Source organism: Pelophylax lessonae (assembly GCF_965119305.1).
Source record: "Pelophylax lessonae genome assembly, chromosome: 3".
Taxonomy (NCBI): domain Eukaryota; kingdom Metazoa; phylum Chordata; class Amphibia; order Anura; family Ranidae; genus Pelophylax; species Pelophylax lessonae.
Genome location: NC_138770.1, coordinates 517,227,746 through 517,253,240, shown reverse-complemented (window position 1 = coordinate 517,253,240; position 25,495 = coordinate 517,227,746). Strand labels below are relative to the sequence as shown.

The 25,495-nt window shown below is 45.1% G+C and overlaps 2 protein-coding genes across 2 annotated transcripts in view; both read right to left on the bottom strand.

Moving 5' to 3' along the window:
* LOC309549693 (sulfotransferase 6B1-like) overlaps positions 1-25,495 on the bottom strand; it is a 607,359-nt gene that overhangs the window by 407,310 nt on the left and 174,554 nt on the right. The window lies entirely within an intron of this gene.
* Positions 1-25,495, bottom strand: part of LOC309550611 (uncharacterized protein) — a 134,499-nt gene that overhangs the window by 28,239 nt on the left and 80,765 nt on the right. The window contains exons 9-10 of the mRNA XM_082250954.1: positions 18,669-18,893; positions 94-203 (exon numbers count right to left, since the gene is read on the bottom strand). Of these exons, the coding sequence (XP_082107080.1) occupies positions 94-203; positions 18,669-18,893 (335 nt within the window). The remainder of the gene's footprint in view (positions 1-93; positions 204-18,668; positions 18,894-25,495) is intronic.

The window sequence follows — 25,495 nt, the reverse complement described above, 5'->3', positions numbered from 1 at the left end:
CTATCTTAAAAAAAAAAAAAAAAAAAACAATTACCGGTATGTATTATCCTTATTTATTCAATATTTAAAGCATTGATAGGTTTTTATACCAACCTCATATTTCTCTGGCTTTCCAAATTCCAGCATACCTTTGATCGTTGTTGGCTCTTTTTTGTGCACTTCCAACATTATTTCTTGTAGTATCTGTAAAGACCAGTTTGTTCCTACAATACAGAACACCACATTTTACCAAAGACTGATGAGTTTTAGCAGTCAAGGCTCCTTATTACATTTATAATATGTGCCTATACATAATTGCTCTGTGTTTTTGTTTAAGTCCCGGTTCACACTCATGTGAGTGCCGGGTTCGCATGTAATGTCGGAGCGCACTGCTCCTTCATTACATGCGATCGGCTGTGCGGTGCGAGTTTAGCCATACACTTTGTATGGCTAAATTCGCACCGCAGCAAACACGCACAGGGACCCTTTTTGGAAGCCGCATCAGGATCGGATCGCACAGCGGTTCACACTTGTGCGATCCGATCCTGTGCGAACTACACGATCGCACTGCGATATGCGATCAAACTGGGGGTGTCGTTAAGATTACATTGACACCCCCAGAGTATCGCATATGGCAGTGTGAACTGCCGGGGGTGCGTGTGCGATGCGGGAACAGGCTGCGGATTCGCAGCCTTCCCGCATCGCATGAGTGTGAACCGGATCTCAGAGACCAAAATATTTTAGGCCAGGCTATGACCACCTAGGCTACATTGGGAACTGACCAAACACAACCCCAGAGTTCTTCCAGGACATTGTCATTGTGCATCCTTCCTTTCCTCCTCAATATCATTTAGATTTTTCAGTATCTAGGACTGTGGCTTGTCCTTGTTGATGGTCTGTTCCTAAAAAAACATTGACAGGAGATTTCTAACCATGTAACTTATGATACAATTGTAGCAAGGTTTCCAGGCCTGTGGCCTGATGTGGGTCTGCCATTAGTACCAGAATCCTCTCCAGCCCATGTGAGCTGAGCCCCCAGGTGCGACAACTGAAGCAGCGACAACTCCAGCATCTTTGTTTGTGGTTTTTATTATATGTTAAAGGGGATGGGAGAAGGGAATGAGTAGAATACTCCTTTAGGTTTGAATTACAATTGGGACTTTGATCCTAAAAAATGCCCGTTGGCGCTTCCTTGACGCCAGCCAGCTCTAGCCAACGCTCACTAACACGGAGTACACACCGCAGTTTGATAGAAGTGCTGAATCCTCGACTGAAAGTCCAGAAGATCCAGGACTGTGAAACTGTAGAACTCCTGACACTGTTATGCTGTATAAATCACTGAATACTGTCCCCCTCTTTGACCAGCTTGAGGTAGTATGATTAAGAACTCTGTATAGCTGTACTTGCAACTGACACCCTCTATACAAAATTCAGGGCCAAGATGCAGGTGTCCCCTTGACTGTAACTCTTCAGGGTCCACTGACTATGTACCCCCTTTGTAACTTCAGGGTCCTCAACCTAGGTTCCCCCTTGCAGCTAGCTGGCACTGGATCCCAGAACCTCTTCCCGGAGTGGTCCCCTCTGACTTCAGGCAGACCCCCAGGGGCAATCCTGAGTACTCACTACCTGTGTAGGCTTTCCTGGGACTGGACCCCTCTTGCTCTCCGCAGGCTCTCGGCACACCGGATCCCCTCAGCTCAACTCAGCACTCTCTGGATACTCAAGCGACACCCCAAGATATCCTACTCCTCAGACAGGAGGAGAGACAGCCGTACTCTCCCTCCTGGGACTCTGCTCCCGCCAAAGACACTGTGCCACGCACTTCCCCCAAACTTATACCCACTCCCAGAATCCTTTGCAGCCTAATCTGCCTTCTGGGGTAGTTACAAGCTGGGACGTGTCCCCTGATTAGGGTTCCCACACTGCGCTATAAGAAGCCTCTCACAGGAGCCAGTGGGGATACTTCTTCCCCTCAGCAGGCACATCTGGAAGCCCTGACACCCTAGCCAAATAAATCACAGCCCTGCTGTTAGGCAGACAATGCCCACTATACATTTACCTAGCACCTACCTGTAGGGTGCTACACAATATTGACAGAATTGCCACAAATGTCACCTACATGAAGGCTTAAGAGCCGGTTCACATAGGAGCGACCCGACTTGCCGGGGCGACCTGTGAAGTCGTGGTTCACAGCGCGCACCGCAACCTCGGAGCGGCATGCACAGACTTCATATCATTGAAGTCAATGCAGGTCACTCCAGGTTGCCCCAAAGTAGTACAGGACCCTTTTTCTAAGTAGGAGCGACTTGTGTCGCTCCTATTAGAACGGGTCCTGTGCTAATCTATGGCAGGCGTCCCACGGCGACTTGTCAGGTGACCAGGTCGCCTGACAAGTCGCCCCAGTGTGAACCGGCTCTAAGGAGTATACATATAATTACACACTAATCAGTCCTATGATACATTCTGTTTGCTAGCTCTATTTGTTTTAAAGCAGTAAAAATTACTGTGCATAGATAAGAAAAAAAAAAAAAACACATTTCTACATCATCCCATTCCCTCTGACCTCAAATTCTTAATTGCATACCAAATAACCCCCTTTCATGGGTGTCAGTGGATGCAGTAATAACCCTAAACATTAGTGTCAGTACACACAATAATAATCCCTAGCATTGGTGTCAGTGGAAGCCATATTATCCCCCAGCACTGGTGTCATTACTATTTAATCCCACTACACATTAGAGATCTGGAGGAGCAAGATGCAACCCTGGGCAGAAAGGACAACCTTGAAAGGAGCCTTCTGCTCACTGAGCAGGGGGTTAATAGGGGTTGATGTGGAGGGTGGAGGGAGGGGTAAGTCAGGATTATCAGGTAGAAAGATGGGTTAATGTAGCTAGGAGGAATGGTAGGGGCTCACAGAAAAGCAAACCCAGCCCTGTGGTTGAGCATCAAAACAAATTTGCCAAGTTGAGTGAAGATGTGGAGGCAGCCCTAAATGTCACCTCTACCCCTTACAGTCAGGAGAGCAGCCCATCTAGTAGGGGTGGTTAGGGCAGTGCAGGTAGGCCTAGACAGTTGGTAGTAACAGGGGATTCTACAATCAGAAGGATTGATAGAATCATTTGTCGCCAGGATAGTCTTAACTGAATGGTTTGCTGTCTCCCTGGTGCTAGGGTTCAGCATGTGGTGGATAGAGTTGATAAGTTACTTGGAGGGGCTGGGCACAACCCAGCTGTCTTAACCCATGTTGGAACCAATGACAGAATACATGGAAGATGGAGGATCCTTAAGAATCAATTTAAAGAACTAGGCTGCAAGTTGAAGGGAAGAACCTCCAAGGTATATTCTCTGGAATATTGCCTGTGTCATGCGCAATACAGGAAAGACAGAGGGTGCTTAGAGAACTGAATTTATGGCTAAAGTTGGCGGCTGGTGTAAGAAGGAAGGATTTGGGTTTCTAGAGCACTGGGCTGACTTTCCATGGGGGTACCACCTATATGCTAAAGATGGTTTGCACCTAAATGGAAGGGGGTCTGCTGTGCTTGGGGAGAGGGAGAGGTTTATGGAAAGTCAGAAGGAGTATTTAAACTAGAATTGAGGCAGGAGGGTGAACTAGAATTCAATCGGGCAGAGAGGTCAGTTAGACATTATTGGAGAGTGGAATGGGAATAAACGGAGGGAGGGTTATGGCAGGTAATAGGAAGGTTCCAATGTTACAAACCGCAATTGGAAATGATAGTACTATTTGTACTACTAAAAAAGATATGAAAAACACAAGAGCAAAATGTGATAATGAATTAAAGTGTTTGTTCACTAATGCCAGAAGTCTGCCAAGAAAACTAAGAGTTGAAAGCTTTAGTGCATGAAGATATCTAGGATTTAATTGGTATTGCTGAACCTTGGTTTTATTCTTCACATGAGTGAGCTATAAATTTTCTTGGTTGTGCTCTCTTTCAGAGAGACTGGGTACAACGTACAGGTGGCAGTGTCTGTCACTATGTGAGAAGTGAACTCAAAATGACTGTGAAAGAGGTCCTAGTTGATGGTGAGTGGGATGATGCTGAAGCATTATGGGTGAAACTGCACATGGATGTGTGTAGTTCAAAATTAATCACTGGAGTTGACATGAAGGTAAAAAAAACCTTCTGTGTGCTGTTGCCCCCCCCCGCAATAATAAACTGAGCCCCCTCTCGGTCCAACGATGTGCACAAGAGCCTCAGCTGTACTGAGACTCCCTTCCTTGATTGGCTGAGACAGCAGCAGGAGCCATTGGCTCCAACTGTTGTCAATCAAAGCCAGTGAGGCAATGAGGAGAGAGCGGGGGGCAGGGCTCTGTGTGTCTTATGAACACATAGAGCGAGGCTTGGGAGCGAGCATGAACCAGTGTCCCCATAGCAAGCAGCAGTGTCCCCATAGCAAGCAACTTGCTCCTGGGGGCACTGGTCAAGAAGGAGGAGCTAGGAGTGTCGACGGTGACTTGAGAAGAGGAGGATCGGGGCTGTTCTGTACAAAACCATTGCACAGAGCAGGTAGGTATAACATGTATGGTTGAAAAGAAAAGCCAAACCTTTATTAGTCTAAGAGATCCCTCCAACCATGCTATAGAGTACAGATGAAGGAAACTCCTACTGTGGATATTGTTTTCTGACAGCCAGTATCAGAACACCCAAATAGCTTTATCTGATTGAATGCAGCTGCTGTTCAGCCGACAGTTTTCCCCCTTGGCCCCTTTGCCTTTTCAATCAAAGTATGTTGGGTGGGAGGTGACCCTGTAGAGAATTTTATAGTGTGTACTTAGCTTTAGAATTCATCCACATGGAGGAACCATTTATACCACAGAGCTCTACTGAGTCCACAAATAAATTCTTCAGGAAAAGGATTTTACAGTAAGAGGAAAACAATCCTTTTTGTTGCTAAAAACAAAAAAATACAATAGCACATGTAATAAGCCATTTTGTAGTTAAATGTCTTTAAACATGTTAGCAGGTGCAATTAGCTTGCTTGCCACTAGATTCCTCTGTTCCAAATATTGTCTGGTATAGGCACAGTGGTAATTGTTAGGTCCCTTTTAGAGAAAACCTTCCTCTAGTGATGTAATGGGTGGAGTTATTACCCATAAAGTACCAGAATAGGAGGGGCCTAGGGAGATGGGGCATGGGAGCCAAACATCCCAGAGCTATTCAGATGTAGTCTGCTACTAGCTACTGCCCAAGGGCCCTTAACAGGGCTTAAACCCCAGATGAGGTGGTTCAACACTCAGTAGCTGTCATCATCCTGACTCTTGTCTTCTGCAGGCTGCTAGTGTCATGAAAATGGCCTTCCAGGCCAGGCCAGGTCCTCTAAAGTGAGTACTAGTACATCTGGGGGAGGATGTGTCATCTGGGATCTTACCCAGCTGGGCAGAGCTATGGAAGGGACATAGAGCGAGACTGATATACTATGTGTGCACCTTGATTATACTTGGTGATGGAAGCTGAATGCTGTGGACTTCATATACAGGGGAAAGTGGTCTTAACTCTGGTGCCCCCAAGGAAAGAGGAGGTACAAAGGAAAGATGGCTGGCTTACAGATTATGTGCTGGCGATCCGCACTTAAATGACAACTACAGAATGGCTGCTCCTGTGTACAGACAAATAATTCTGTTGGTATGTGTTGTGTGTATGTAATGTCAGATATCATTACCATCTTCGGGAAGTTACAGTGAAGTGTGGAAAATATGTTTCATGTGTTGACATTCCTTTATTTTTGTGGCCGAGGATGCCATGAGACTACGGACAGGAGTGTAACACAAGGCGAAGGGCTTCATCTGCCAGGAGGTGGGTAGCTGTCATATTCTAGAAGAAAGAGGGTGGGGACTTGCACAGTTTGGTGCCAACAGACAGCCAATCACAAGCCCCCTTACAAGCATTACTAATTTTTTTTTAATCTGCAGCTTCTGTGATACTAAATATGTTAAATGTTATTTCCTTGCAGTGCGTCATTGTGGAGCCATTCTTTACACTGTATATAAACAAAATCCCCCCTTAATTGTTTTGCCTGCTTATGTGACTGGCTCACTACTCTTCCCAGAAGTCTTCACTGAGCTGCAACAAATCTTTTTGAACCCTCAGGCTTCAGCTGACCATACATGAAATTAAATCTCATGTATGGGCAGGCTGATTGTACCCAAGTCTTTTTTACATTCTATTACTACTGGCGGCTATAGGTGCTAGCAGTAATCATTGTGTTCTGGCAGCTGGGAAGACTCTCAGCACTCCCCGTCAGCAGAACACAATAGTGCTGCTGGAGGCATTCCCTCATCAACACCGACTGTGTTGATGGAGGAGTCAAATGATTTTCTTTCCTTCCACCCATGGTGGAAGGAAAGAAAAGCAATTATCTGTAAGGCGCCTTACATGTTTTCCAAAAATATTTCTCACTGCAGGGCATATACTGCAGTTTTTCTCTTTACAACACTTGATCAAAATGATTAGCGGCTGATAATGAAAGGGCCCCTCGCATTCAGAAACCAGTCTGAGATAGGACATAGTAAGGCAAGCACACAATACTTCCAAACAGAGAGGTATGACTCTGCAAAAGATACACTAGATACACTATTTGTATTGTTCTACATGTAGGATTACACATGGGATTGTAGGAGAGGCAACTTGGAAAAACATGATCCTATGAAAATGGCCATGGCCATGGCGGAGGGCAGTAGTTGAACCCGGAGCTTCCGCTACCCACCGCTATTCTTCAGCCAATTGCCCCGATTCCTGTAGCAGTAATGCCCAGAAAGAAGTGAGGGGGCTACATACTGCTGGGGCTTCCCTTTCCAGCTTACAACCACTATAGAGGGGGTCTCAGCCACTCTTCGAGACAAGGATAGCCTTTCACAGTTTTTACAAATGTTTAACCTTTCAAAGGTGGACTTCCCTGATTTGGAGAGGTTGATGTGTCTCTATTCAACCCACTTTGAAGTGGGACTGGCTGGAATCATGCTGGAAGAGAAAGAGGATCTGTAATCCCCTGGGATCACCAAATGCATGATGTGCCCTATGGTTTCTTCTTTAGAAATATTTTGGGATGTCTTTCTGTTGAATACCTGGCTTTTTCCAGGGATATTCCGCTTTCTGATTACCACCACAGGATTGTTAATTCTGGGCCTTTCTTTTCTACAGATCTTCAGTACTGGTTACCACCCGGACCGGGTGAACCACAGGGTGTTATTTGCCCATTCTCAGACTCTTATATTTGCTGATTTGTGAAACTCTGTTGCTTGTTGAGTCTGCAATATTCTGGTTAACAGCAACTTTCGAGTTGCTAGGTTCCTTTGTATGCTTTCAACTTGAGTGTTATACAAGGCTGAACTTTATTCTTACATTATATCATTTTCATGCGGTGGGTGGTTCTGATAAGAGCTGCCTGCTTGGGTATGGCTTACACACTTTCCCACTATATGTTCATCCCATTCTGTTTTTACACTGAGTGCTCACCCTACAGGGTTTGTTTACTTTATGTTGCCAATGTTCTTTGTTTTTGTTGCACAGAGGTCGATGACACGGCATCTACATTTAGGCCCCTTTCACACTTGTGCGACTTCAAAGTCGCATGATTTTGCCGCTACTTTTGCCGTGATTTTGACTGGGCTTGAATGTCTTTGGCCTCAAAATCATGCCAAAGTAGTGCAGGGACTACTTTGAAGTCGGTGCGACTTCAGGTCACACTGATATGAATGGTACTCATTGGAAATAATGGAGAATGACTTGTCATGCGATTTTGCATTCCCAAATCGCATGGCAAGTCGCACAAGTGTGAAAGGGGCCTTAGAGTTTTGTCTATTATTGTTTACTGTTGCAATATTTTTTGCTGTTTGTTTCCCCGGTCAACTGAATTTAGTCACGTCCGACTCTTTAATTTTTGCAATGTCTGATTTTAAAGTGATATCATACAAGGGACATGTCAAAGGACTTAGTTTTCCCTTTAAGCATAGCAGAGTTTGGCAGGAGGTTTGTGCTTTCAAACCTCAGATCTTGATGCTACAGAAAACCCATTTCAGGCCTTGATCAATTCCTAAATTACTACTTTATTTGTTTGACTGTTGGTTTCAGAGTACGTCCTCTATCCAAAGGGCCAAAGGAGTGGCTATAGATCTCCATAAGACTTGTTCCTTTGTTAAAGAGATGCATTTGAAGGACCCTGTGGGTAGATATTTTATGGTTGAAGGTACTCTTTTTGGCAACCCATTAACACCGATTAATATCTATGCCCCGAATTCTGACCAAGTACCCTTTTTGGAAAAGGTCCTTAATGTATTACAGGACTTCTCCTAAGGTTTTGTGATAATGGAAGGAGATTTTAATGTTTGCCTAGACCCTCATTTGGCTACTTCCTCTAGTAGATCTTCCTTGTCGTTAGGTGCTCAGAATCATATTTCCAAGTCCTTTCGGGATTTACGGCTGGTGGACTGCTGGGGAGTTTTGCATGCTAATGATAAAGATTTTTCCTATTTCTCGCAGGTGCACCAGTCTTATTCCCGGATTGACATGCTTTTGACTGATCAGGGTCATCTTGACAGTGTTTTTTCCACCAAAACCCATCCCATCGCGATCTCGGATCATGCCCCAGTAGAACTTGTTCTACAGGTGCGACCCAATCCCGCCAGCCATGGTGGTGGCGACATAATGAAAATGTATTAGATGACATTGCAGTGGTGGGAGAGATATGCAAAACTATCCAACAATATTTTACAGAGAACATAGCTGGGGAGGTTTCGGAGAGTGTGATATGGGAAGCACACAAGGCTGTTGCCAGGGTAGCCCTTATTGTCCAGGTCACACATCTGAAGAAAAAAACTGAATTCTGATTTGACAAACTTATTGTCTCAAATTACACAGCTTTCTTTCCAACATAAAAAAAAGGTAGAGACTCCCAAGTGGGTACCCAATTGGCTGACCTAAGGACACAATTGAAACAACTTTTGTATTCACAGGCCCACCGCAAATTTGGTGTCTAGCACATACGTTTCACGAACAGGGCAACAAATATGGTAGAATGTTGGCGAGGGCTCTTAAGCGGACATCAGCCCAAATGTATGTCCCTCATATATGCTCACATACAGGAAAAAAAACTGTACTATTCCTCCCAGATAGCCAATTGCTTTCCCAAGATTTTTACTCATCTCTTTCTAATTTACAAGCTATGGAGAGTGTGGAGGCCAAGTCCAAGCATAGTGCCTTGATAGGCACCTACCTTGAGGAAATTCACTTTCCAAAGCGATCATCTGATATAACAACAGACTTAGAAAAGGATATTTCCTTGGCGGGAAATACTCTCGATGATTAAGGCTATGCCCTCCGGGAAGATTCCGGGTCCAGATGGGTTTTCTAGACAATACTTTTTACATTATGCGGATCTTCTCTTGCCCCCTATGACCATGTATTTTAACTCTTTGACAAAAGTGGGACATATCCCACCAAAAGCACTGTCAATAATACTGAAGGAGGGGAGGACCCAGCACACTGCCAAAACTATCTTCCCATTTATTTATTAAACCTGGCTATAAAATCCTGGCAAAGATCCAGGCCAATCGCCTGAAAGAGTTTCTGGGAGATTTGGTTCATGCAGATCAAGTGAGGTTTATCCCTGGTAAAGAGGGAAGGGATAACGCCCTTATTCATTGGGTTGCTGTCCTCTTGTCTGACGCTTAAAAAGCTTTTTAATCGGATTGATTGGTTATTTAGATTGCAAATATTTCAGAGGTTTGGCCTGGGGCACAAGAGGAGGAGTTGGATTGCAGCATTGTATACCAACCCCAACAAGTTAGTTAACCAGGTTTTATCCCTGCCATTTGGGATCTCCAATGGGATTAGACAAGTCTGTCTCTTGCGGTTTGTTCTCGTCATTGAGGCCTTCTTACGCCAGGTTCGACTAAACCCTAATGTTACTGGGGTAAAGGTGGGCTCTACTTTTTTGGCACAAATTGGCCACATTTGCTGATGACGTTCTCTTTTTTCTCAGAAAACCTTGGATAACCCTTCCTAACCTACTTGGTGAAATAGAGCGATTCCATGCTCTCTCCCAATTTTAAGGTCAATCATGTAAAATCGGTAATATGCCCTTGCTTATCTCTCTTTTGATAAGACCGGTATTGGGAGGTTAGTTCCCTTTTTTAAATGTCAGGATAGCCTCTAACTTACCTAGGTATTGAGCTACCTGTGGATCTTAGGGACCTTTATGAGGACAACTTCATTCCATTACTACATTCTGTACAGGATGAACGGAAGGCCTGGGATAAAGTCCAGGTTACATGGTTGGGCAGGATAAACGTCTTAAAGATCATGATGCTCCCAAAATGTCTGTCTCCTTTTCAGATGTTACCTATACTGCGTGAGTTTGCCAGATTTGTATGGCATGGAAAGCCTCTATGCCATTCCTAGGATCATATGCGTTGTACAAAAGCAAAGGGTGGCCTAGGCCTTCCAGATCTTTCCTTGTACTACCATGCCACTGCCTTGCTACGTATAGGTAACTGGAATCTACACACTCAAGACAAACTCTGGGTTCCCCTGGAGAAAACCATGACAGGACGTAACTTAGCTCATGTACCCTGGCTTCCCCGTACTTATCGGGGACTCTCAGGCTTGATCTCCCCACTTTCCATGGCAAACTTGACCATCTGGGATGAACTGAATATAACATTTTCTTTGGCACGGTTACCCTCACCGCTTTCACCACTGGGAGACTACCCTTGTTTCACCTTAGGTTAAAAATTTGACCTTTTCTTAAACCTGCGTGGAAGGGGGGGGGGTCTCAAGAGATCTGCTGTTTTTAATTTATGAAGGGTATGGTATTGAAATCCCTATTGGATCTCCATCAGGAGTGGGGCACAACACCTTGTGATGGCTGAAAACATATATACGGCTTGAAAATGTTTTCTAACAGTTACTTTCCAAATTAAGGCAGGCCATAGACGATTCGAATTTCGTTCGAAAATCGTAAATGGCAGTGTTATCGAACGATTTTCGTATCGTTAGTGTGGTATGTAAAACGTTCGATTTTCGTACGACAGCAAAAATTCACATATCCAACATGTTGGGTTTTTTTGCGAAAATCGTCCGAATTTCGTATCATTAGTGGGGGAGTTGTATGATTTCGCCTAACAAAACACAGAACAGTAGGGAGTGTGTCCGGTAGAGATGTGGTTAAAAGGCACAAAAAATAGTGTTTTGTCGTACGATTTTCGGCTCACATTGATGGTACACTCGATGATGTGCACGAGTGCCGCTTTCGTTTATCGAACGATAAATCGTACGTAATTCGAATCGTCTATGGCCTGCCTTAATATGCTCTTACTTGAAAGATAACCACCATGAACCCTTACTATATCAGAGAATGGGAGAGGGAATTAGGTAGAGACTTAGTCAAAAGCGGCAAAGAGAAATTTCTCTGATTAAAAGAAAATAAGAATTTTGCGAAAAAAACAAAACAAAAAGCAGAGAGGGATTCGAAAATATGTCAGTTTTCATTGATGTCTGTGTCTCCATTCGGGACTCGGGAGATGTACTATCTTTTTGTCCTGTTTACTATTATCATTGAAAGTAAATAAAATTTTGGGTTGACATCAGAAAAGTAATAGAGGGGACATCTTCCAATGGGGACACTTTTTCTGGTGACCCTGGTGAGACTCCAGGATATCCTCAGTTTCGAGGGATTTCCTCTTACTTCCTGTTTTGGCTATGGGATTGGAAAATAAAACTTCAAAAACGACAGGGGTTATAACCCCCCTCCCAAAAAAAAAAAAAAAAAAAAAATGACTTTAGTTACACTTTAAGAAAGATACACTTAAAATAATAAATATATTAAAATTCCCTCCTCTGTGTAGTGGTTTTGCACAGAGCAGCCAAGATCCTCCTCTTCTTGGATCCCTCACTGGTGCTCCTGGCTCCTCCCTCCACTTGCTATGGGGACACCCTAGCAGAGCTGCAGCTCCGTGTAGACATGCAATGTCTCTTCTGCAATAACAACCCAGCACCTGCAAATAGCCAGGGAGAACATGAGTGGCCAGCGAGGGATTTATCAGTGGCCATCAGTGGAATGAGGAGCTATGTATTTCTTTTAGTTTAGTACTGCTTTAAGCTGCAAAAATGATGTCTCCTGTTGTGTTCAGTGGGCAGTACAGCTGCTGAAAGTGACTGAATCAAGTGAATAGGGGTGTGATGCAATCATGTATCAAAAGCTTAGCTCACAGTTGTAGTGCAGTATTTCAATTCCAAAAGCCTCTTCAGGTGTCAAAAAAAAAACAAAAAAAAACCCAGGAGCGCCTAAACGCCTGCCAGCTGTGTTTGTAATGCTCTCCAAAAGTGATCCACTACGGATCGGCGCAGATGTAAACAAGCCCTAAAGTTGCCCAAAAATTACATGGAAAAATTCCTCCATCCACACAATCAAGGTGATAGAGGAATCCTCCTTGAAGGAACATTGCATTTTGGCAGCTGCCGATTGAGAAAACTTTCCAATATTCCTGCTCGACAGAAGTCAACCACACATGAGTCGCCACACTTGGATCAAAATTTGTCCGGTTACTGCTGAACCATCAACACTGCTGGTCTTCGGGCTGATCGAAAAAACAAGCATATTCCCCATCCACACAAGCAGAGTGGATGGAGGAAACCTCCCCGGTGTTCCATTGTATTCTGACAGTGGGACTCTTATGCTGTCAGAATACACAGATTCCCAGCTGCCTGATTGAGAAATATTTTTTAACATATCCATTTGACAGAATTAGATCAGTAGTTGGCCCCAGAATTGGTGTCAGTGGACGCATTAATAACCCCCAGCACTGGTGTCAGTGGACACAATAATAACCCCCAGAATTGCAGCATTGGAGTCAGTGGATGTAAAAATAACCCCTAACACTGCTGTCAGCATATGCCATATACCATATTGATCCCCATCATTGGTGTCAGCAAATACAATAACAACACCCAACATGGTGTCAGTGGATTCAATATTAACCCCCAGCACTGGCGTTAGTGGACACTTTAATAACCCTCAGCATTAGTGTCAGTGAACACCATAATAACCCCCAACAGCAGTGTCAGTGGATGCTTTTATAACCCCAACACTGGTGTCAGTACAATTACCCCCTCATATTGGTTGTCAGTGGCATTAAAATGTGGCGGGAGGAGATTAACTTTCGCTGCCATGACCTCTAATGAAGAAGTGGAGGAAAGGTAGGTTAAAATGTCTCTGCCATGGCCACCATTGCAAGTTAGGGGGGGGGGGGTTAACTTTCACTGCCACTGGCCACTAATGCAGGGCAAGTCAGTGACAGAGAAAATTATCCCCCCCCCCCCCCTGCATTGCTGGTCATGACAGTAAAGTTAAATTGTAAAGGCAGAAGGTTTTTTATCTTAATGCATTCTATACATTAAGAAAAAAAAACCTTCTGTGTGCAGCAGCCCCCTCAATCCGCCCTAATACTTACCTGAGCCCAATCTCTACCAAGCGATGTTGCAGGAGAGGAGACTCTGCTTTTCAGGACTCTCCTCCTCATTGGCTGAGACAGCAGCAGAGCGCCATTGACTCCCGCTGCTGTTAATCAAAGTCAGTGTGCGAATGAGGAGAGAGAGGTGGTGGGGCCTAGCGGGGGCTCAGGGAGCTGTGGCTTGGCTTGGTTGCCCCATAGCAAGCTGCTTGGGGACACTTGTCAGAAGGGAAGGGACTGTAGAGCCGAAGTGAAACCTGAGAAGAGGAGGATCTGGGCTGCCCTGGGTAGGTAAGTAAGTATAACAGGCAGAGATGTATAGTAACTAAGTAGAACTACTTCACTACTGTACTTAAGTACCGAAAGGCGGTATCTGTACTTTCCTAGAGTAGAATTTTTTTCTCCTATTTCCACTTTTACTTCACTACATTTTTTCGATGATTTCAGTACTTCTACTCCTATATTTTCTTTTTGTGCTGCATAGTTACTCATTACTATTATAAAAATTACCACTGCCAGAACAGTAGATGGCAGGTTTCATGAAGCTCCAAAAAATGTGTATAATTCATGTGTACTTTTGACTTCTTTTGACTTCTTTCTTTAATAACTTTAACTTTGATAAACTTTTGACTTCATTCATTAAAAACTACATAACACAGTACTTGTACTTTTACTTTCAGTACTTGAGTAGCAATTTTTAAAAAAAGCTACTGGTACTTTTACTTTCAGTACTTGAGTAGCAAACTTTTTAAAAAAACTACTTGCAATACTTAAGTACAAAAAATGTTGAATACTTCTACTCAAGTCACTTTTTGATCAAGCACTTCCACTTCTACTCAAGTCACTTTTTGATCGAGCACTTGTACTTTTACTCAAGTATTGGTTTTGAGTACTTTATACAACTCTGATAACAGGTTTGTTATTTTTAAGCAAAAAAAAAAAAAAAAAAACAGGCTTTAGTATAACCCCCCCCCCCCCCCCCCACACACACACACACACACACAAACACCTGCATTGGTGGGCATGGCACTGAAAGTTAGCTCTCCATTCTCCACTCCTACATTGGTGGCAATGGCAGTGAAAGTTAAATCTTTCCTCAATCCTCGCCCCTTCTCTACCTCATTCTATTTTCTATCCCACTCTTTTTCTCTCTCTAGGCCAGGGTTCTGCCAAAAACACACCAAAATCTCCAACCATGTCACTTCCAGTGAGTCTACAGCAGGAATTAAAAAATTTCGACAAGTTGCTGTTTTCGCAGACCACCGGCAGTCTGCACACTATGGTACGCCACCAGTTGCCTCTTTTCACAAAACACCTGGTAAGAAGGAAAACATTTGGCGGCCATGTTGTTTATTAGCAGGCTTTACTAACAATATCCAGTGATTATAGCGTGTGTCGTAGTGTACAGGCTGCCGGAGGTCTGTGAAAACAGAAACTCCTCGAAATCTCCAATTATTTCTGCTGTAGAGTCACCGGAAGTGACGTGGTTGGAGATTTTGGTGAGTTGGAGTTTTTGGCACACCGACACTTTGCTTGTACTTTGTTGGAGATAAGTCAGTCCATAGTACAGTCTTCCTTTCAGTGTCAGGTACTGCTATATAAAGCATGTTCCAGCTCCAGGTACCCCGCTACCTCTTTCCGAGTTGGGCACCAGAAATACTACTGTAACTGTCCCCAAATCTCAGATCCTGGAATAGAGATCAGGACAAAGCCACTGCAGGAAAGCTAAAGAAAAAACAGAACTGTTCTGTCATATCCAGGACATTTGGCAACTAGGAGTATACAAACAGTATAGTATAATGATAAACAGATTGAGAAGCTGTACACATTATAGCTTATAGGGCCAACGTTTCTGTAACTTTAACTAGGACGATAGGGGTCAGTAAAGCACAGTCTCTACAGCAGGGGTAGGCAACCTTTAAGAGGTGGAATTCTACCTGGACAGCATGGAAGAGATCAAAGATCACCAGGGTTCTGTGCCTTTTTTTTCTTAAGAAATGAGGGTACCTAGAAAAAAACTAGAAAAAATTACCAAAACTGGTGTCACAGTAAAAATATAAATTTGGCCTACCTTAAATGTTAGTTTCAGTGAGAAACTCAGCATTCACTTTTATTCACAATTTTTTTCAGGTCTGGGTGAGTATGATTGGTTACCCCCACAAGGCTGTTGCTGGAGTTCATCATAAAAAGTAGAACATCTGGTGCTGCAGGCTGATTTGCTTGACTAGTTTAAGATTTGGCTATCTGCTCTGAGTTTTGGCCAGTGTAAGTAGTATGTAAGGCAGCGCCCAGGGCTAAGTAGTAGGTAGGGCCGTGTACAGAGGACAATAGCATGTAGGGCAGTGTACAGTAGTCAGAAGTAGGTAGAGCAGTGTACAGAGGTCAATAGGATGTAGGGCAGTGTACAGGGTTCAGCATTGGGGGATCAGGAAGGCAGGGGTGTCAGAAGGGAATGGTACTGGAGGATCAGGAGGGCATGGTACTGGAGGGTCAGGAGGGCATGGTACTGAGGGATCAGGAGGTAATAGTACTGGGGTCCAGAATAGCAGAGTACGGGGGCATCAGGAGGGCATGGTACTGGGTGGTCAGGGGGGTATGGTATATGTTTTTTAATGCAGAGTGGCGCAAGGAAGTTGCCATGGCAAACCTACATGTTCTGGTGCTGATTCCTGCCAGCAATCCTCTCTCGCCCTTCTCACATGATATCTCCTACAACCCCCTTGAATCAGGGAGGAGGTCCAGTGGAGACGAGCGCACAACACTCAGTGGAAGATTTCGGGCACCTTCGGACAAGAACCTGCCTGAGATATTCCAGAGGTTTTCCCTGCCCCACAGCCACTGGGATGCAAGGGGTGAGGGCTTCCTCTGCAGCCTAAGAGTGAGCGTGCACCTGACAGGGTCGGCAACACTGGAAAGTGTTTGCAATCTACCCTTCACCTGCCCGTGGTCGATAGGTAGATCGCGATTAATGGGTTGTCGACCCCCACTATAAAGTATAAAGCTCTGTAGCAACAGATATTAGAGAATAACTATTTTGTAAACAGTACACTACATGAAAACCTACTTGCACTTCATTTTTGTGACAGCATCTTTCACAATGAAGACCAAAGTAGGTTTGGGTACACAGGTAGACAACTGGAGAAATATCTAAGCTGGCACCCCAAGTGAGTAGCTGGAAAAGTCCCAAGGCTGATACCACAGATGGGCAGTTACAGACACAGGGCAACCCCACTTGAAGAGCAGTACTCTGGTAGCAATTGGTACAGTGCTATCTGTAGTGACTGAGTCTTCTGTAGAAGCTATGTGCTATTGAGCTCATCCCTGGCTGCCCAAAAGCTGGGACTAACAATGGTGGACTGTACACCGGACGACAGATCACATGCCCAGCCACCTCTACCCCATCAGGTATGGTCCCTTTGCGGAAAACCTATATCCCCTGGGCCTTCTCAGGAGTCCGGGAGATTGTGGGAAATGGAGTTAAAGTAGTATGTACCACATCTAAGCATCATAAGAAAAGGAGCACTTCCCTGATATCAACCTGACCGGATATTAACCTGACCTGATATCAACCCTTTGTTATTCTCCATACAGCAACACTTGGACTGGAAGAGGGAGGTGCTGCACTATTAACCACCTAACCAAACAGATCTGCTGCAGTGCACATGTGATAATAAGTAACCTGCTAGTGAGCTACTGCTGCTCCTTCATTGTCCAATCAAAATCTGGGGGCAGGAAGGTGACATAGCTTCATAGGTTAACTGTGACAGAAATAAGTCAGGTCACCAGCCTGGATGGGCAGGCTTGCTTTTCTATGTAAATTTCTGTAGTGGTTGACAGAGGCTTTTATGAAATCAGGGGGTCTGTGTGCAAGATCATAAGCTGGGCCCCATTGCTTAATAAAAAATGTAAAAAAAAAAAAAAAAAAAAAAAAATGGGTGAGGCATCGCTTTCATTGTGCCAAGGGTATTGCACATGACGTCAGAAGGGACAGTGCCACCAGGTGACGTAACCGGGTGACCCCGCCCCTTACCTATAAAAGAACTGTCAAAGCTGAAGAGCGGGTATACGGTGGGTAGCCTCTTAAAAGTCTAAGCACTTTTTGCAATTTTTTGGGCCAGTTTACATGGAGAGACACTATTGTTTTTCTTTTTAAAAAAGGGACTTGTCAAAAACTGTTTCCTGTGTTTATTTTGCTTTTTTAGACTTTTTTGGTGAATGGGTACGGGTACGATGTATAAGGGGGCTTCCAGATCCTGATAAGCCCCCCACCCGCAGACCCTGACAGCCACAGCCCAGGGTTGTTGGAAAGAGGCACTTGTCCCCATAAACATAGGAAGAAGGTGCTTTGAGGTGGGGGTGCCCCAAAGTACCAACCCCCCCATGTTGAGGGCATGTGGCCTGGTAGGGTTCAGGAGGGGAGGCGCTCGCTCGTCTTCCCCCTTTCCTTACCTGCCAGGCTGCATGCTTGGGTAAGGGTCTGGTATGGATTTTGGGGAGGACCCCATGCCCTTTTTTTTTTTAATTTTGTTGTGGGGTTTTCCTTAAAATTCATACCAGACCCGAAGGGGGGGGGGGGGGGGGAGGGGAGACACACACTCTATGCCGTTTTTTTTTTTTTTCATCTATTGCTGGGAGCCAACATTATAGAACATTACAGCCACAAGCAAGTTTTAAATTACATTTTTTCCTTTAGTAATGTCAGTATTGCTGCAGCAAGATCCATACATCATACAGATGCGCCACTTTACAGGCACATTACGAGGATGCCCCCAGGCACGATATTCAAAGGATTTTTTTCATTTTTATTGTTTCACTTTAAGCATTAATATCACTGCTCGTTTTAAAAATGATTGTTTTAAAATAATTTTTTTTGCATTGATACATGTCCCCCAGGGCAGTACCCAGGTCCCCATTCACTTTTTATGGCAATTACTTGCATATAAGCCCTTAAAATGAGTACTTTTTCCTGTTCGTGTCCCATAGAATTTATTAGAATTCGCATGTTCGCTAGAACTTTTTCCCTGTTCATGATGTTCTGGTGCGAACCGAACAAGGGGGCATTTGGCCCATCCCTGGACAATAATACAAACCCTTTTAGCAAGTAAAATATCTCCTACATATCATATGCACTTATAAGTATGTGTTAAGATGTTGCCTGAAGTTCAACTTTAGGATAACAGACTCTCATTCAACAAAACAAAACTCTCACATTCAACACACTTACCGCATTTTGGATAGGTTACAATTAGCACATCATCTTCTCTACCTTCCAATTTCTCCAATGCTTGAAAAGTTTCCTCACTACAGAGAAGGCTAGGGTATAGAATTCCCTTATAACTAAATTTCAGCTCTTCTGGTGTCATCTTGCTGGCCATTTCTAACCTTTTCTTCATGTCTGCCACGAATGTATCCGTCTTAGGTTTCTGCTCTTCAGCTGTAGACATTTTGACTATGGAGGATTAACACAGAGACTAGAAGAGTTTTCACAGGCAGTTCCTTTATAAATGAGGCACTGGGAGGGGAAGGATTACACAACAGCTCTGCCTTTTTCTTGCACGCTTTCCCTGGTGTAGAACTCTGCATATTGCACAACCTCTAAAGCAAAGCGACAGAGAGATTTGTAAAGTCCTGAAAGCTAGCCAACTACAAATAAGTATGCACCTTAACCGAATGACAAGTCACTTTCTGAACCTTGAGACTACTAATAGTCAAGAGATTATGTTGCTTTACACTGAAAATAATTACATTTCACCCCACACATTTTCTTTTCCAGTGGGCTGGGATAGAATACATTTTGGACCTCTGTTAGGTTTACCATATTTGTGGCAACTTTCTGGCAAATTCAACCACTTTTAAATAATCAAATGCAGAAATTATTGCTTTTGATTGACTGCATTGAGATAGGATTGTTTCAATCAGACCTGACAATAAAATCTGATCATTTTCAGGGCTGGTTCACATCACAATTTCTAAAGCGCCGTACACACGTACCGAATGTTGGCCGAACGATCGGCCGTCTTTTGTCCGGTGCTGTCCTGTCAGTAGAAAAGTGCTAAAGACTGCACACGAATTTTGTCGGCCAACAACAGCCGACTGCAGAAGTGATGTCATGTGATGGTTAACTTTCCGTGTGTTTTTTCTTCTCTGAGCATGCCCAGTCTTGCTCATCTGCTGTTTATCGGCCGAATTCTGTACTGACTGGCGAACAATCGGCCGTTCTGGTGTTGGCCAACAAAAATTTTAATGCCTGCACACCAGATTCTGTTCGGCCGAAAAGTCGCAGTCGGTTGTTGGAAGCATCATACTAACAAGCCGACAATTGGCCGATCGGTCAGTGGCCGAATATTTACGGCCGACAATCGCTACGTGTGTACGGGGCTTTAGTTTCTGGATGCATTTCTGTATGCATGTTTGGATGCATTTTTGAAGCATTCCAATGTGTTTTTTCCACTCTTTGTTTCTTCATCTCATGTGCGTTTTTGATGCACATTTTGCTGCATTACAGATGCATTCCCTAAAGCAAAGTGCAACATGTTCTGCTTTTGTTGACTGCACTACTGTAGAATGCACTACACTGGTGTGAACTACAGCCATTGTAACCCATTTTAAACACTGTCCATGCATTTTTAATGCAGAATAAAAATGCACTGGACTAGGTTTGTTGTGAACCAGCCCTCATAAAGTCATGCAGAGGTCAGGTCAGGAGTAAGTATCGCAGATACAGCAGAGGTCAGGTCTGCAGAGAGTAAAGCCCCGTACATACGAACCGATTGTCGGCCGTAAATATTCGTCCGCCGAACGATCGGCCGATTGTCGGCTTGTTAGTTTGATGCTTCCGACAACCGACAGCGACTTTTCGGCCGAACAGAATCTGTTGTGCAGGCATTAAAATTTTTGTTGGCCAACACCAAAACGGCCGATTGTTCGCCAGTCAGTACAGATTTCGGCCGACAGACAGCAGATTTGCAAGACTGGGCATGCTCAGAAAAGAAAAAAGACAAGGAAAGTTAACCATCATATGACATGACTTCTGCAGTCGGCTGTTGTTGGCCGACAAAATTCGTGTGCAGTCTTTTGCAGTTTTCAACAGACACGACAGCCCTGGACAAAAGACGGCCGGTCGTTCGGCCGACGATCGGTACGTGTGTACGGGGCTTTATGCAGAGAGAGAGAGAGCAGTACAGAGCAGATGTCAGGTCAGGAGTAATGGGCCTTACACACTATACAATTGTCTTTAGATTTTTTCCTTTAGATTTACCAAAACCATATGTAGCAGTATTTCCAGCATCAGTGCTGAATATGGGTCTGCTATGGTTACCGTTAACATCAACAGCACATTTAAGCTCGTTGCCCAAGTGTGAATACTGAGACAATGACTAGTCCGGCATCTTTGGTTTTCTAGTTAGGCCCCTTTCACACAGGCGGACCGTTCAGATCCGCCTGTCCGTTTTTTTGGCGGATCTGAACGGTCCCCCCATGCATTCCTATGGGGTATCGGATGTCAGCGGAGACATGTATGAAAGAGCCCTTACAAGAATGGGACACTTGAGGAAAAAATGCCTTCTTGTGCTGACTTGACACCGGCTGAATGCCGTCCAACGCTTACTGGCGCTTGTGAACACTGACTTGCTGTCACTAAACTGAAACTGACTTCTGACACTCCGGTTAGCTCAAAAGTCCTTTTTCACTGCTTCCTCCAATCCTCCCTGACTGAGGGAGCCACTTGCAAATACTGCTACAACACTTAACACTTTACACTTCAGAGCTGAACCCCTGGCTCCCCCCTTACTCTTCAGGGTTAACTCTGGCACCCCCTTTACTGTCACCGCTGCCCGGCTAGCTAGCTCCTGGATCCCTCTGACCTTCTCTGGAGTGGTCCCCTCTCCTAGGCAGACCCCAGGGGCAGTTTGCAGTACTCACGACTCAGAACGCTTTCCTGAAACTGGTCCCCCAACAGCTCCGCTGGTCCTCAGTACACTGGATCCTTTTCTGCAGCTCAGCTCAGCCCTGTATTCCTTCAGGCAAGCCACCTGGGATACCCGATTCCTCTTGACAGGAGGAGAGACAGCCGTCATCTCCCTCCGGAGACTGCTTCCAAAGACAATCTGACATGCACGCCTCACAGACTTATACCCCCTTTCAGAATGCTGTGCGGCAGAATCTGCCCTTCCAGGATGGATACAAGCCCTGGTGTGCTATTGGCCAGGTTTCCTCCACTGCCCAATGAGAGCCCTCATTGGGATACAGTGGGGAGACTCCCCAGCACAACAGGCACACCTGGGAGCACATGTCAGCCTAACTGAACAATATGGCCCTGCCGTTAAGCAGGCAAGTCCCCACTATAATTTACCTAGCACCTACCTTGGAGGGTGCTACACATATAATAGGAGGTCAAATCTAAACACTTTCAATTTGTATGCAATCAGGCCGGTCCTTGCACTACATATTTGAAGGTAAATCTAAAGGAAATCTAACAACAAAAGTGGTATAGTGTGTATCCAGCTTAAGGGTCATTTCACACGGGCTTTCCGCCCGGCGGACTCCATTTTGCTCAGCGGGGATTGATCCGCCGATCCACGCTGAGCAGGCGGGTGACAGGCTCATCTCTGCTTACTTTGCAGAGACAGACCTATCAGATCCCCACTCTCCTCTATGGGAGATCAGATGAAAACAGACTGCCCATCCGTTTCATCAGATTCTTTCCTATCCGATCCTCCAGATGGATGGTAAATAGGGTTTCCATCTGTCTGGATTTCACGGATAGGATCGGATCAGATAGCAGCAAGTGTCAGCAGACATGTCACCCCTGACATCTGCTGCTCCATAGGGCTGCATGGAGCATCCCATCGGGCCTGCCTGAAAAACTGACAGGCGAACCTGATCAGAAAGCCTGTGTGAAAGGGGCCTAAGGCTGGCCATACATTATACAATTATCTTGTACAAATTTCCTTTAGATTTAGTTTTGCATAGACAACAGGCATCTTGACCTTGATGACTTCTGAAACTCATGATTTACGTTTGGAGAATCTGTAGCAAGAATTTCCTGAAAATGGTCTTTGTTATTTGTACTGGACAACATAAAGCCACAAGATCAGCATCCGCTAATAACAACATTTTATAAACGTATGAATACAGACAGATACATTATCGTTTGGATAACTTCAAATGTGACTAATATTTATCAACAATATCTCTCAAGAAATATGTGAGGACTATTCCTGTTTGATTCTGAACATGTTCATTGAAAGAGCTAATCACATTGGCTTCTGTTCCATGTCCTTCAATGTCAGAGACAGGCTTTCCCTATTGTTTGTGTGTTGAGATAATGTGTATTGTATTTCAGGAGCTCAAGGATGGAAAGTTTGCTAGTTATTTGGCTCAGGTTGATTGAATCATTTTCTGTTGTTAGTTGCTGAGTGGAAATAGTATACTGTTTGTGTTGGTTTGTCAGGCAAACCCTGACCTGTGTGTGGTAATCTGATCAGGAGGCGGGGTCCATGCTGTATATAAATTCTGTGTGACTGTTCAATAAAGATGATTCCAGTACAAACTAAGTTGTCGGTTAGTTTTGTATGTAGGGCGGCTGGAAAATCTGGTATATATGTTCAAGACTGTAGGAAGACGTATACTGACGGAAGTCCATAAGTTCACAAGCACAGTGTGGGTTGAGGTTTTGTTACATTGGTGGCAAGCGGTGGGATGCTTCCTGCAGTCTGGGACATCCAAACCTCCACCGGGATCCAAGGTCCGGATAGCAAAAGAGGAGAGGTACAGCCGCCATGGAAGAGGAATTTGAAAGGAGGTTGCGAGAGATGCGTATACAGTACAGGGGACCAGTGTCAGAGCAGGTCCTGCTAGGATGGCATGATTCTGTGAGCTTGGATCTCTGGAAGGAAACGCTAGCCGTGAGCAGCGCGACCAGGGAAAAACCCTCCCCTCCATTCAGAAAAGGTACCGGTCGTGGAATGGATTGCGGGAGATGTTTTTGGGAGATACACTGCACAAGGAACAGACAGCAAAGTTAAGCAGGCTGGTCTGGGCAGAGATTCAGTTGAAAGAGAGCTATAGAGCCCTCCAGTGGCATGTATACAAAACATGCCCTTGGATAGCTGATGACAGCCCAGCGGAAGGCTTTGGCTACGGCGGCCGGGGACTGTTGTACTAGAAGCTGTCAGGGGACCCTAACTTTGGGAGCGATTTGGAGTGGCAGTTAGAGGAAATTATGGATTACAGAGAAAGGATTCTGAACATCTCGGAATGCTCTGGGCACTGAAAGATATGGAGTTTCTGGCCGTTCAGGAATGGGAGCTGGAGGAGGGTATCCCCCCTCATATTTAGGTACCATCAGTTGATTTTCTAGGCATTAGAGTTCACATCACATTATTGCAGCCTCAGGATCCAGGTATACCACAGCTTTGCCATACACCCTTTGGCTTACCTCTGTTCTGCCTTGCCTTTTTTAAGCTGCATCTCTAACTGTGTCAAAGAAGTCCATAAGGTAGTTAGAACTTAGATGGCGCCAAGCTGGCTATTTAAACTGACTCTCTGCATGGATTCATTGCTGTTTGGTCTGCAGCTTCCTGTGTACTGTTCCTGACTTCCTGTGAACTCTGATCTTGATCCGGCTGGTTGTCTCTAACCTGTGCTTGTCTGCTTCTTACCCTGACCCTGGCTTGTCTTCTGGATTTCGCTTCTGCCTGTTGATCCTGCATTGCTGCTCTCCTGGTACCGACCCGGCTTGTGACCCGATTACTCTGCTGCCTATCGTCTATGTCCTTCCTGCCCGACCATTACCTACCCGGCTTGTTTGACCCTGCACCCTGCTCATCCGGCCTGCTACAACTCCAGCCCAGCAAGCTTGCTTCCAGTTGTCTCATACCAGCCCGCTCACTGCAGCCACGCTACTACTGGACTGATTACAGGCACTCCTACGTCACCGTGCTTCTGTGGGCGCTGTCTCACTATCAGAGGCCCACGAGCCGGAGTTGTACGAGAGGCCCTCCTCTACACGTCAGGCTCCCCTACCAGGTACGTGACAGTACCAAACAGCCATGACTGAGCCTGCAAGAGGACCCTCTCCAGTGGATGAAATCTGTCAGCACCTCGCTGCGCTTTCTCAAGCAGTTAAGATGCTACAGGAAGGATATGTTCATCTGGAGGAACGTGTTCTGTCCTGGACTACACCAACAACTATCCCTGCCTCAGTTCCCACCTCTGCCGCATCTGGTATTCAAGCTGGGACTGTAACCAATCCTACAGTAATGATGTTATCCCCTGAACCTCAAGTACCAACCCCTGAGAGGTTTTCCGGTGACCGGAGTAAGTTTAGAGCGTTCCGAAACGCATGTCAACTTTACTTTGCTCTGCAGCCACTGACTTTTTCCCTGGAATCCACTAAGGTAGGATTCATCATCTCTCTGCTTCAAGATGAACCACAGTCCTGGGCCCAACAGTTGTTAGAAGAGAATAACGCACAACTCAATACCATGCAATTATTCTTTGACGCCATGTCACGGCTATATGACGACCCACAGTGGACCACCACCGCTGAGGCAGCTCTACATGCTCTCCAGCAAGGCCGCAGAGCAGTTGAAGACTACATCACTGACTTTCGACGCTGGAGCGCAGATACCGCTTGGAACGATGCAGCCCTGCGTCACAAGTTTCATTTGGGTCTCTCAGAAAGTCTTAAGGATGAGCTTGCCCGGGTTGGAGTGCCAAGTTCCCTGGAAGGGTTGATTACTCTTTCAATTCAGATTGATCGCCTCTTACGTGAACGCAGATCTGAAAGATCTACACAACAGTTCCGCCCGGAATGGAATTCTGTCCCTTCCAACCCGGTCTTCGGAAATTCTGCTCCACCTGTTCCAGAATCACCTGAACCCATGCAATCAGGTCTGATCCGCCCTTCATTGACTCCAGAAGAACGTCAACGCCAACGTGTAAATAACCTTTGCTTGTACTGCGGAGAAGCCGGTCACTATGTGCGCACCTGCCCAGCTAAGTGGCGTAAGTGTCTCTCCGTTTCTTCAGTTAACCAGTCACCGTTAC